An 11,933-nucleotide genomic window follows, 5' to 3' on the forward strand; every position below is an offset into this window, starting at 1 on the left:
TGAGCAGAATTCAGTCCAAAACTAAAAGCCAGATTCTCCACCAAAAACAACAACACAACAAAAGGTCATCAGCAATAAAACCAGATGTAAATGTAAGACTGAATATCCACACACACTCACACACACACAGTCCTCTCTTCTGTTAATATATTATTGTGTATTTGTTACTCGTGGCCAACACAAATAGCGTTATGTGCTTGAACATGTTGACAAAGCAGCCACGGCTCATTGGTGGTTGATGGATGGCCGTGTGTGCCTTGCTAATTATTAGTACACATAAAAGGATGCTGTTATTTCCAGACCTGGCCTCAGCCGGAGGAGGTCACCGGGTAAATACGGAGCCATCAGTCTGCGACTATATCACTCAATCTTGATGTATGAGCAAAGAGGTACAAATTAAACGTGCAGCAACCTTCTAGGGGGTACCGCACTCAACAGGACGCCATTTGGGCTAATTCCTGTACGGGGGCTCGGACAATAAGCCACTATAGCACACGGTGCAATTACTTTGTATACACACATCTGGAATTAGGCTCCCAGAGGAAGCTAATACACTTAAAAAACAGACTCTTTTTAGATGTGCAAAATTTAGTATGTGTGGTGGGAGCGTTCAGCTATATGTGCGCAACTTTAAATGCAGAAGCTGATGAACATTTCTTGACCTTCTGATGTCATCTGCTTAAAGTTAATCACTGAAACAAGGACAAAAGCTCCTCTTTGAGCATCCAGGTCAGAGAGGATTACATGACATACATACAGTATCCCTTAAATCTCTTGCTTGCCTTCTATTTTCCCCCTCCGCACATGCAGGCTTCCCCACTCCAGTTACAGCCATCTTGCTTCTATTTGACGACATTACAGCCCCACTTTCCATACCAATCCTATCTGTGTCATTCTGACAAACACTGGGAGAGAGAAAGAGATGGACCCATGCGGGAGCCTCCAGAAAACGGGTTGCATCTGGATTTTATAGCAGCTCAATTTTCTCCGCTGGTGTGTGGCACAGATTGGATGTGATGAGCCCGAGCCGGCTAACGTGGAGCCTGTGTGAATGTCAAACTCTGGACTGATATTGATATTGATCCATAGGTTGAGACAGTTGCTGAGCATCAGCCACAACACGACAGCGAGACAACGGAGCGGAACATGAATCTGCATCACGAAAAATACCCAGGACATTAGGGAAGAGGATTAGTCCCGGACTGCTGTTATTATCTCGAAAATGTGGTTAGCGCTGTCTTTCCAAGTAATTTACGGGGATTATCGTCTTGTTTGTGTTCTTGCGTAGGCTAAATTGCAAAGTATGTTTCCACAGCAGCCATGCATCACGTTGTGTATGAAAACCCAGAGTTTTTCTTTGCTGGAGCTTCAACGTTATCAAAGTATTTTAAAACTCAAGTACAAATATTTATAACTTTATTGATAGTTTACTTGTACAAGATGTACATTCATATTTTGTGAATCAAAAGGGGAAAAACAAACTGTACGATGATTCATGTTTAGGCATGCTTGCATATGAAATGGTAATCATTTTAATGGGTACAACAAATTCCATGGAGTATTGTTTAATTCAACCATCCCTGAAATGTTTGTAAACTCGGACACGCTACATTTTTTTTTTTTTTTTAGGCAAACAATGCACTACAGCCACACCTCCTAATTCAAATTTAACACTTAAAAAAAACATACAAAAATAAATGCAAAGCCATGTAAAAATGTACACTTGTAGTTCAACTATTTCATCTTTCATAAACTTTCAGACAAAATAATAAATAAAACACCCATATGTTTAATTTAAAATGGAGACATAGATAAACATTTCTAAATGGAGGTCTGTTAACACAGAAAATGTTGTTTGGAGACTGTTAGAGGTACGTAGACCGGAAACCGATCTACGTATTTAGCGCAGCTCTGACAGCAGTGTTTTTAAAAAAAGGTTCTCAAACTAATCTTTGAATTTCATCCAAATGTTTTGGTACAATTTGTAAAAAATACAGTCTGGATTATTTGGAACTCAAAAGATGAAATGTCACATATAACATGCAAAATTAAGCTAATCATATCGTAAACAACTGCCTGGTTTGGGGGTTACAGTGCTGATTTGTTGATTTTAACATGAATAGTTTTCCAAAATCCAAACATAAAGGAATTGTTGTTAGTAGAGTAGTTAAGAGACTTTTTATTTACCCTAATTTCTGCAGCATCCAAAAAAATGTGCTCATGTCTTCCTCAACAAGTGACAGCTGTGCCTGATGTATACAAAACAGTTTGAATACATAGGAGGTTATGTGGGATATGGCACCTGGTTTTGAGTGACTTTCCTCGAACAAAATATACACTGTCGTAAGAAAAACTGGCGTGTTTGGCAAAGAAATTCAACACTCCAACAGTGCATGAAAAAAAAACACAACAAAAAGAAAAAAAGTCATTGGGTCTCTTTATCGTTGAGGATTAACTGCTAGCTGTTTTTACTTTTTTGCTATTTACAGTATTGCACTTAAACTGCACACCATTGCATTTCAGTTTGACTGATGCTTTCTTCATATTTTCAGAATTACAAAAAGAAGAAAAGAAATCAAAATCCCATATACCCTTTATCCAAGATAATGTCCTGTTTCGCTGATCACATGACGATATCAAATCCCGCTCCCCCGTTTTAATTAGTAAAGTAGTATCTGCTTGTAGTGCCATTTGTAAACACCCACGTACACGACATGAAGTGCAAAGGCTATCTTCACTTCTTTACCCAAGATACAACACAATAAACAGAAAGAAATAAAGACACAGAGAGAGAGAGAGAGCACACTGTGAGGAGTGATGCGAACCAAGTCTCGCCGTGACACATGCCCAGCAACGCAGAATAACGTCTCTCCCCTCTGCAGCAAAGAAAAAATAGAGGAATTGTTGCTTTTGTTACAGCACGAGTCCATAAGAGGAAGGAGTATCAGACTTGTAATGGAGACCTTTGACTTTGAAGGGGGATTTGTGGGCATGTTGAATGGCAGTGTTAAAAACAGGTGACGAGCGTTTGTGTCAGGTGTGGATGGAGACCAGTCCCACAACGGTCCTCCATTAGAGCTCATGCACTTGGCAGCAGCAGGGAACACAGTGGTTGGAGACAAATATGGCCTTTTTTTAAAAATGTTTTCTTTTTTTCTTCTCTTTTTTTTTTTTCTAGTGTGGGGCGGCGGGGCAGAGGGGGCGGGAGAGAGGGGGGTAAAAGATGAGAGCCGTTCCAATGCCTCGTGAGGTGGTGTGTGGGTCTGTTTTCCCCAAAGCTCAACCCTTGTCAACATGGCGGCAGCCAGCGTCAGCGAGGCTCTGCTTTTGGCCCTGCTGCTGCCTGCCAGTTTGCTTTGTTCTAACGTCTTCTGGTCTGACGGGCCCCGGCCGGCCCTCAGACAGACATCCACATGTGTTTGTACGGTCCTTGGGATGTGATCTGTGCCTGGAGTGGACTGAGCCACTGGCCCCGCAGAAGTCCTGCCTGTTGGGCGAAAAGTAAAAGGTGATTTCATTGGTATTTAATTACCGTTCTCTACAAGTGGTTTGTTTTGGCAGCTGGTTTTGTGACAATTTTCTCGCTCCCTCCTTCTTTTTTTATTTTCTTCCTCCACTGTTCTCCCCCTTTCTCTCTCACACACACTCTCTGTCTCCCCCCTCTCTGTATGTGTTCCTCTCTTTCATTCTCACTCAGTGTTTTTTGTTTATTTTAGTTTTAGCTGTGAGTGTCACGGCCCTTTCACAGGCTCAGTCTTGTGTGAGAGGCGATTATGGGCATCAGGCGAGCGGAGGGGCAGCCCGGTGGGGTCAGAGTCCCAGAGCCTCGGTGTGTTTTCTTGCCTTGAGTCGCAGGTCGGCGATGCTCGAGTTCTTGCTGTTGCTTTTGGCAGCTGCTGCCACCGCCGCCGCTGCGGAGGCCGAGTCAGCGAGAGATGCGATTGGTAGTCCGAAGGGAGGGGGTGGGAACATCAGGTAGGGAGCATGAGCAGCCAGGTGAGGGTGCAGGTGGGGGTGGGAGTGGGTCACCCCATCTAACTGGAGCTGTGCTTGGACCTGCAGAGCAGCAAAATATAAAGTTAGTCAGCATGAGCGCCTCAGGGCATGTGTGTGCGCGGGCGTGTGTGTGTGTGTGTGCGTGTGTGTGTAGAGTTGAGGATTTAGGTTTCACAGTCTGACACTATTAAATTCCCCCTCAAATTTTACCCCCTCAAAGCTGTTGCTTACAGTGTGTTTTCTAAGAAAATAGTTAAGGGCTGCACTCTGCGCTTTAGCCCTTTTTTCATGTCAGCTATTCTAAAAGTTAATGAATCATACATTGCTCTCAGACACCACATCCAATTTAATCGTCTAGAATCAAAGTCTTTCTAGGACCCAGAACAGATTTGTTTAATTCAGACTGAGGACTCCGTTATACCCTTGGAAATATGCAGTCTTGTTATCCTGATTATGTATTCAATTGCATAAATAAACAATTTTGCACTAAAAAGATATTCACATATTTGGAGTTATAAATATTTATCCAGACATATTCCTGAGTCAAGGGGAAAAAGAAACCATAAGGAGCATAGGATATCAGTTTTCACATTCTTGGCAATTATTTTATAAGAAGTAGGTGAAAATTAAGCATCCGCTTACTTCAGAGGGAGAGAGCTGAGCCTGTTGCCATTTCTCATGTGTTTCAAACACCACAGGAAGAAGTGGGAAAACTAAAGTATTTCATGCTTTCTTCTCCAACCAAAATAGAACGATAGAAAGTCAAAGTTTTAACTTGACTAAATATTATTTTTTTCACTTTGCTCCCTTTCATACTGGCATAAAAATACCAAAAGTGACTTATTTTGAAGTCGCTAAATGAAAGGGAAAATTAATTTGAACCGCAAATTAATAGTTGCTGAGCACAGCAGTGGCATCCAAACAAAACCTTGTGCGAACAACAAACTTTTCCACATATCTCATTTACCAACAAAGCAGGCAACACACTGCATCTGTGACTAATAATGTGAAAACATGTGGCGCAAAGACGTCTGATTAAAATGCAGAAGCCCTGATGGAAAACCAATAAAGAAACTTGATTTTGTGGAGTCATGACAGAAATTGATCCGGACTCTGACGGAACAGGTGAAAGCTCAGAGTGTTTGTGTGTCCTGTTTCTATCTTTGTGCACAACTACACAAATGTTCGCCATCTTTAGAAGATGATGATTTTTCCTTTATTTTCTTGTTGACAGTGCAGAAAGACAAGAACACCTTGCAGGTACGAGTTGTGACCTTAACCGACCAAACCCCTGTCCAGCCGCTTGTTTTATATGCATATGTTGCGTTGTGATATCTGAGTCTGAGCATGCTTCCGCCTCGTGCATCGTGCCTCTCTCTGTATGCAGGCCTCAAGCCTCCACCCCTGCCAGTGCAGCTCAACGCCAATATCCATCAGAGCCCACTCCATTCCCCGCTTTCATCATCTCTTTTATGTGCTCACGCCTGCCGTACTGTTGGCTTAATTAGGCCGCTGCTTTTCACAAGGGTCAAACAGACAACACAGCAGCCAGGACGCAAAAGCAGATAGCAGCACATCAACTGTCCATCCAGCTCTCCTCTACCTGCACAGCCTACCTTCACACAGGCAGGAGGTGAAAGGTGCACTCAGGTCTGAGCCGCCACCTCCAACAAATACAAAGTATCCCATCTCAACATGCTGACTAATCACCTCTGTTCAGCAACTGGATTTATTTGAACTTTTCCACATTTAATTCAACTTCAGTTTGCGCTCCCTGACTGGAGGCTTTTTCTGCGTTTGTCGAGCTTTGTCAGCCAATATGAAAAGCGCGGCCTACCTGTTGGAAGGGCATCCGGAGGGCACCCATATTGACATAGGGTGCAACTCTGCATGCGTCGAGGTGACTGCCGCTGCCCAGAATAACACCTGGAGAGAAGGGAAAGATGTCTGTCAGACAGCCAGACAGTTGTTGTTATGTGAGATGAGGTAGGTCAGAGTTTTTCCACATGCAGTCAAAAATGGTCAAATTGTGTCAAATTGTTAAAAAAAAAAAAAAAAGAAAGAAAGAAAGAAAGAAAAAGAAAAAAAAAACTAAAACAACCCCAAAATAAGAAGAAGACGAAAGAGATTATTCAGAAGACATTTACCTTTGTGCATCTGGTTTTCTTGTTTTCGACATTTTGCTCTTCTGTTCTGAAACCAAACCTGCAATTGAAAAAACAACAATATGAAATTTATTAGATATGCTCAAAGAAGACTAAATCCAATTTAACCACATAAATAAATAAACACAAATACACATCCATGTCCTATTTATTGTCGTATCCAAATTGTTAGGATAATATTGTAATTAAGGGGAAGGCCAGATGTTTGAAAAAGAAGAATAAGGGACAGCTTACACCTGAGGAAATACATCTCATTTAGCTTATTTAGAGTGAATGAATGATAGAATAAAAAAGTGGATATAAAAGGTTAAATATAAATTCAGATTGGAAAAACTAAATAACAGGGGGAAAAAAACTTAATATGCAACATTTCAGCAAATTATTATGGGAAATAATCATAAAATTAAAGGTTTAAATAATAAAACCCAACAAAACTACTATAAATTTCATATTTAACAAAAAAAAAAAAAAACACCACACCACAATTACACAATAGATGGTGTATTACAAGAACACTGTTTCTGTATTTCGTTAAGATGATAAAATAATAATAATAATTCGTTAAGCACCTTCCAATTTGCTGCCTGTCTCTGCAGCAGCAGGCTGCAGGCTGCGGCCTATTGTTAATCACCATCAACTTAATTTGCCTCGTTGAATAACATTATCTCCCCTCCCCTTCGACCCCGCAATGATTATCATTTACAGATGCGAAATTAGCGGCTGGTCGCGGACCACAAAGGGCGCAGACTGATGAGGAGGATGAGGAGAAGGAGGAGGAGGAGGAGGATGAGTGGAGGTGCCGTTTGGAAGCTGCGTAAAAGCGACGTTCAGCTGCGTGTCGATGGAAGAGCAATAAGAGGGCAGTCGATAAAGTGTCTATTAGGGACTGGGACGAGCAGGAAGCAAGAAAAAAGTGACGAGGAAATAAAAATGTATTGCTCGAATGCACCAGAAATAATCCTAGAAATGTATTTTTTTTTTATTTTATATCACAGCATTTAGACGTTCCATCAACCTTTTTAGCAATTGTAAATGAGATAAACTTAAAGTAAAATAATTTCATAGGATGCCCTCCTTATTATTATTATTTACTATAAATTGTCATGATTGTATTTGCTGTGAGCTATCGGCTCCACAATGGTAAATGATGGTAGAAAAAAAAGGTGTTTATGAAAATCCCAGGTGATTTTGCATAGACGCACAGTAATCCCTCAGATAAATCAAGGCTAATATTAGACGGGCCCGAGATCAATTCCAATTACGCGCCAGTATGTTAAGCAAAGTGAACTACACTGGTTCAGACAGTTATTTCTTCATTAAGGGCCACTCAATGATGCGCTTCACAAATACCCTAATCTCATTTCCTTTTTGATTTTTTATTAGAGACAGTGAATAATGACATTTAATTTAGCAGCGCGCCAGAAACCCAAAGATATTAGTCCTAACCGAATTACTGCCTGCTCCTCACCAAGCTCTCATAACTTTCAATTAGATTCATTGACAGCTGCTCGGAGCGCAGGTTCACAGCCTGCAACAGCCTCTGCTGCAATTCACTCTCACTAAACCCGGAGAGGAGGAAGAAAAAAAACACACACACAACACATGTCCGTGTGCGTAAAAAAAAAATACAAGTGTCTTTAAAAGGGAAAATGTTTAAAGAAGCGCACGGATTCTGCGCGATTTACCCAAAGAAACACGCTCCAGCGAGCTGCCAGCTCCTTATCAGCCATATTTACACCATAAATTATTTTTATGAACACACTTTATTTGCCATAATTACAGCGTTTCCCCTCCGTGTTATAGGCGACTACTGTCAACCCGGTCCGACAGTGTTCGAGCTCAAAATGGTAGTCGGTGGGCTTATAAAGCTCCATGATGGGGCTTATTCATCCTGTTAGACATAGCTGAACAGCAGCAGAGTTGGCCCACAATTGAATTATTTCTAATCTGTTTTTATGGGGACACTACATCAAGCCAGTGGCAGATATTACAAAGAAAATGAGGAGGGATACGAGTTGACATAAGAGCGCGTCCCCTGAAGCAGCCATTCAGGCTCTTCATTCATTTTAATCATTGCTTGGGATTTTTTTTTCTGCCTCCCCCCCGCCCCCCCACCTCCATACAAGCCTGCTCGGGTCGTAACAGTAGGAGTCCGCAGGCCTACAGTAGGTCGGTACATCCAGGATGATTCAAGGCAGTTTACACTTGTTTGACAGGAATGACTGATACTAACACACCGCCGATTAAACAAAAAACAACCCAAAAAATCCTTGTTTTTAATCGCATAGCAGAGGAAACAAAATCCCCCTGATTGGCGTTTTTAATATTTAGTCTAAATATGGATTCATGGAACAAATCCTCAAATCCACAGTAATTGTGCAGCAATTTTTGCAGATACTTGCACAAAACTCCCTTTAGGACGCCACAAACACTATGAAATAGAAGGGACTTTAAAAAACCCAGTGTTTTGTATGTTACTGGAGTATTTAGACTTGGGGCTGTTTTTAATCTCTCAGCCTGCTTGTACACTATAGCTCGCATCCTTTGAGTTTTCTGCATGTTTCAGAATACACAAAACTATTTTATATCACAAAAGAAACTAATGACAAACCTCGCTTTGCGCTATGATTTAAACACGACACATAAATGCTTTTATAAGATCGAAAATCCACATTACGATAAACCCTGCTGACAGGATTCTTTAAAGATTTATTTTTAAATGTTAGAAATAAATAAAAGCATCGCTGTATTATGTAGGAGGTTTTCTGATGTGGTAATTGTTTTAAGATGAATCCATAAGGTCTGCTTTTTCTCCTTAATGAGGCGCATTATTTCATCTTTTTTTTTTCTTAATTATAACGGTGTTTGTTTGCAGCATAAATCAAGGGCTGATTAGATCATTAACACAATTCCCACAGAGCGCAGTGATGAACTGAACACTTCACCCTCTCATACAGCTAAGAACTACATTAGCCTCTGCCTGAGTCTTTACAGGACACTAATATCGCTTCACAACACCAAAAAAAACAGTCACCAGCAAACAAAGGCGCAGTCGAGGCTCCAGTCCCTGCAGGAATATTAGCAGGAAAAACGTGTCTGTTGCTCTCACAGCAGCAGCAGCACATTGATTTGATTTCCAGTGCATGAGTTTTTTGTTTTAGAAAAATGAGCATAAAGGAAATCCTCACCTGCACTCTGGCCTCGGACAGTCCCAGCCGCTGGCTCAGCTCCTCTCTCATGAACGCGTCCGGGTAGTGTGTCTCGTCGAAGAGCCGCTCCAGCTCGTTGAGCTGCTCCAAGGTGAAGTTCGTGCGACTCCTCCGCTGCTTCAGTTTGCCCTGTGCGTCCTCGTCCTCGGACTTCACGTCCTCCTTTTTCTCCTTACACTCGTATATCCCTGTTAAACGGCCCATGTTGGGGGAGGAAATACAGAGGAAGACGCGTTTAAGAATGGAAAGCTTTGCGTAAACACAAACACCTCGCTTTTCTTTATTCCTTCTCTCATTCACACACGCACAACATCACGCATTGCAGGTCGCACATATAGCCTCACACAGGGCCCTGACAGGGGCCTTAGGCCTGGCAATTTGACAGCAACACACACACTCACACACACACACACACACACACACACATTACGCAGCCTATTCCTTCAAGAGAGAGAGAGAGGCCTGTGGCTGCATTTCCAGCCTCCATAAGTCAGCGGTAATGTCAGTGCCGTTATAAAAGTAGATCAGTCAGTGCATGGCATGTAAGCCTAATAAGGCTATAAGCGATTTAAAGAGCAGAGAATTAAGCTTCGACTAAACGGAGAAGATTTGGGCCTAATTAGTCGCCAGCGTAAAACAGACTGAGGTTATTTCAGGCTATAAATAAAAAGGCTTAGCTTTACCATTTCTCATCATTAATCCGTAAAATGTCTGTAATTCTCACTACTACCCTGCAAAGCTGTCACTATATAGGCTGTTCTATTTTTATTACACTATACTGTAGGCTGCTATTAGGTGTTATCAGTGTGTTATTATTAGTAACAGAGTTGACAACTGCGGCAATTACTGGCCTGTTCAGTCGCATTTTACTGTTTGTAGTTTGCTGATGTGAAATTGTGCTTTTTCTCTCAAAACTGAAAGCCATTTGATTTTAAATAAATGCTGATCAAATTAACCCCCTACAGACAAAACCAGGCACCAATGTCTGTCGGCTGGGTTTAATGGAAGGCAGAATAATACAGCTGACCCTCTTTTTTTAGTTCTTGTTGCAGCATAAATATAGAAAGAAGTCAAAATGACCTATTAAATGTTTACAAGTCTGCCCACTGCACACTGACTGACTACAGGGGAAAAGGAGGCCTGTCCAGCTGTCCATCAACAATTAATAAAAGACAGGCTTTTCCATTTTATGAGTGTGTTCAGTGGCAGAATTTTAAAATTACGCACAATTTTACATCTGAAAAACAGATTTAGTGAGTCCCCAGAAGTAGCATGGCAAAGCACATGCGGGCTTTAGATTATAAAACACACAAAATAACATGAACTTTCAAATAATGCCTGCTATATTATAAAATGCCCCTAAGAGTGCACAGAACAGTATAAAATACAAAAGATAAATAAAGTGGAGTGCGGCAGTTTTACGCACACTCGTCTTGGATTAACAGTGGCCAAATATTTTAGCATTGCCTCAAAATGTTACATTTCCATCCAAATAAAGGTAAAGCCAATATCAAACAGCACAGATATAATATAGTTCTATCAGAAAAAATGTATTAAAAAAGACCCTGTGATCATTTTTCCCCCGTTTAGCCAAAGACTGAACGTCTGAAAACAATCATTAAACAGTTAAAACGACGGCCAGGCAAAGGGCCCGCCTCCTGCTATGTAAAATAATCACCGTAATAACAGAATTATCTGTTAACTTTCAGAAAACTACAGTAACTAAACGTGTTTAAACCATCAACTCTTTTTTTTACGCGCAGATTTGTAAGCATTTGTAAAGAGAGAAAAAAATATCGCTCCCGGTGCAAGACAACTGAACTTGCCCGACAAGCAACACGGAACATTTCTTCTAAATGAAAAATGAAAAGAAAATAATAAATAAATCTCTTACCCTCTGTCGCCCTCGAAACGTTAAAGTCCTTCAGTTTCTCCTTTTCCAGCTCGACGTGGTCCTTGAACAGATGCACCGGGCAGTGGTTGCTCTCCGTTATGTCCTGCAGGTTTGTCTCCGGGCTGCCCAGCTCCCTCGCCCTTGTCAAGCCGCTCTCCAAAACTTCCCTGTACGTGATACTCTCTTTGCTGCTCTCCTTGCTTTTCTGATCGAAAGATTTCGACACGAATGCCGTAAGTTCTTCCATGGTCGGCTCTGTGGCTCAGTAGTGGTCCTGGTCAGGGGAAATCCACCGTGAATTCTCAGTATATACCTTACCGTGTCTATATACACCAGCTCTGCTCACGGATACGCTCTGGATTTTCTTTTTTTTTTTTTTTTTTTTTTTTTTTTTTGGGAGGCAGGCAGGCAGCAGCGATAGATAGAAGGGGTGGAGAGGAGGTGAGATCACTCCTGCTGTTGTGACTGTGTATTTGAGAGCACACTATTTATACACGGCCAACTCAGCCCAGCCCCCCCACCCCCTCTTTCCCTCCGATCTCTGTGTCTTGAGCAATTACAGGCCGCCTCGACTTTGCAGAATTCAACTTTCAGCAGCTTTTTTTTTTTTTTCTTCTCCTTCTCCTTCTTCTCCTTCTTCCACAAATCAATGATGGAACTGATGGAGGC

The 11,933-nt window shown here is 41.5% G+C and overlaps 1 protein-coding gene across 2 annotated transcripts; it reads right to left on the bottom strand.

Annotated features, from left to right (window-relative positions):
• Positions 1 to 3,394: 3,394 nt before the first annotated feature.
• On the bottom strand, positions 3,395 to 11,511 carry shox (shox homeobox). Of its 2 annotated transcripts, none has more exons than XM_008282351.1 (6): positions 11,265 to 11,511; positions 9,350 to 9,558; positions 6,144 to 6,201; positions 5,834 to 5,922; positions 3,844 to 4,056; positions 3,395 to 3,487 (listed from the first exon to the last, which is right to left on the bottom strand). In XM_008282351.1, the coding sequence occupies exons 1-6, from the start codon at positions 11,509 to 11,511 to the stop codon at positions 3,398 to 3,400; spliced, it is 906 nt and encodes a 301-aa protein (XP_008280573.1). In that variant the 3' UTR covers positions 3,395 to 3,397. The 2 variants fall into 2 exon arrangements, with proteins under 2 accessions (XP_008280573.1, XP_008280580.1); XM_008282358.1 differs by lacking the exon at positions 3,395 to 3,487 and adding an exon at positions 4,224 to 4,237 and having other exon boundaries at positions 3,811 to 4,078.
• Between the last annotated feature and the right edge of the window lie 422 nt (positions 11,512 to 11,933).

Source organism: Stegastes partitus, unplaced genomic scaffold (assembly GCF_000690725.1).
Source record: "Stegastes partitus isolate 25-593 unplaced genomic scaffold, Stegastes_partitus-1.0.2 Scaffold7, whole genome shotgun sequence".
NCBI classification, from domain to species: domain Eukaryota; kingdom Metazoa; phylum Chordata; class Actinopteri; family Pomacentridae; genus Stegastes; species Stegastes partitus.

Bases quoted from the DNA above. Each gene is read 5' to 3' on its own strand.
- shox (XM_008282351.1), bottom strand. From the start codon at position 11,511: ATGGAAGAACTTACGGCATTCGTGTCGAAATCTTTCGATCAGAAAAGC. The intron at 9,559-11,264 runs GTAAGAGATTTA...GCCGTTTAACAG, and splicing joins CGTTTCGAGGGCGACAGAGG to GGATATACGAGTGTAAGGAG. The intron at 6,202-9,349 runs GTGAGGATTTCC...TTTCAATTGCAG, and splicing joins TGTCCGAGGCCAGAGTGCAG to GTTTGGTTTCAGAACAGAAG.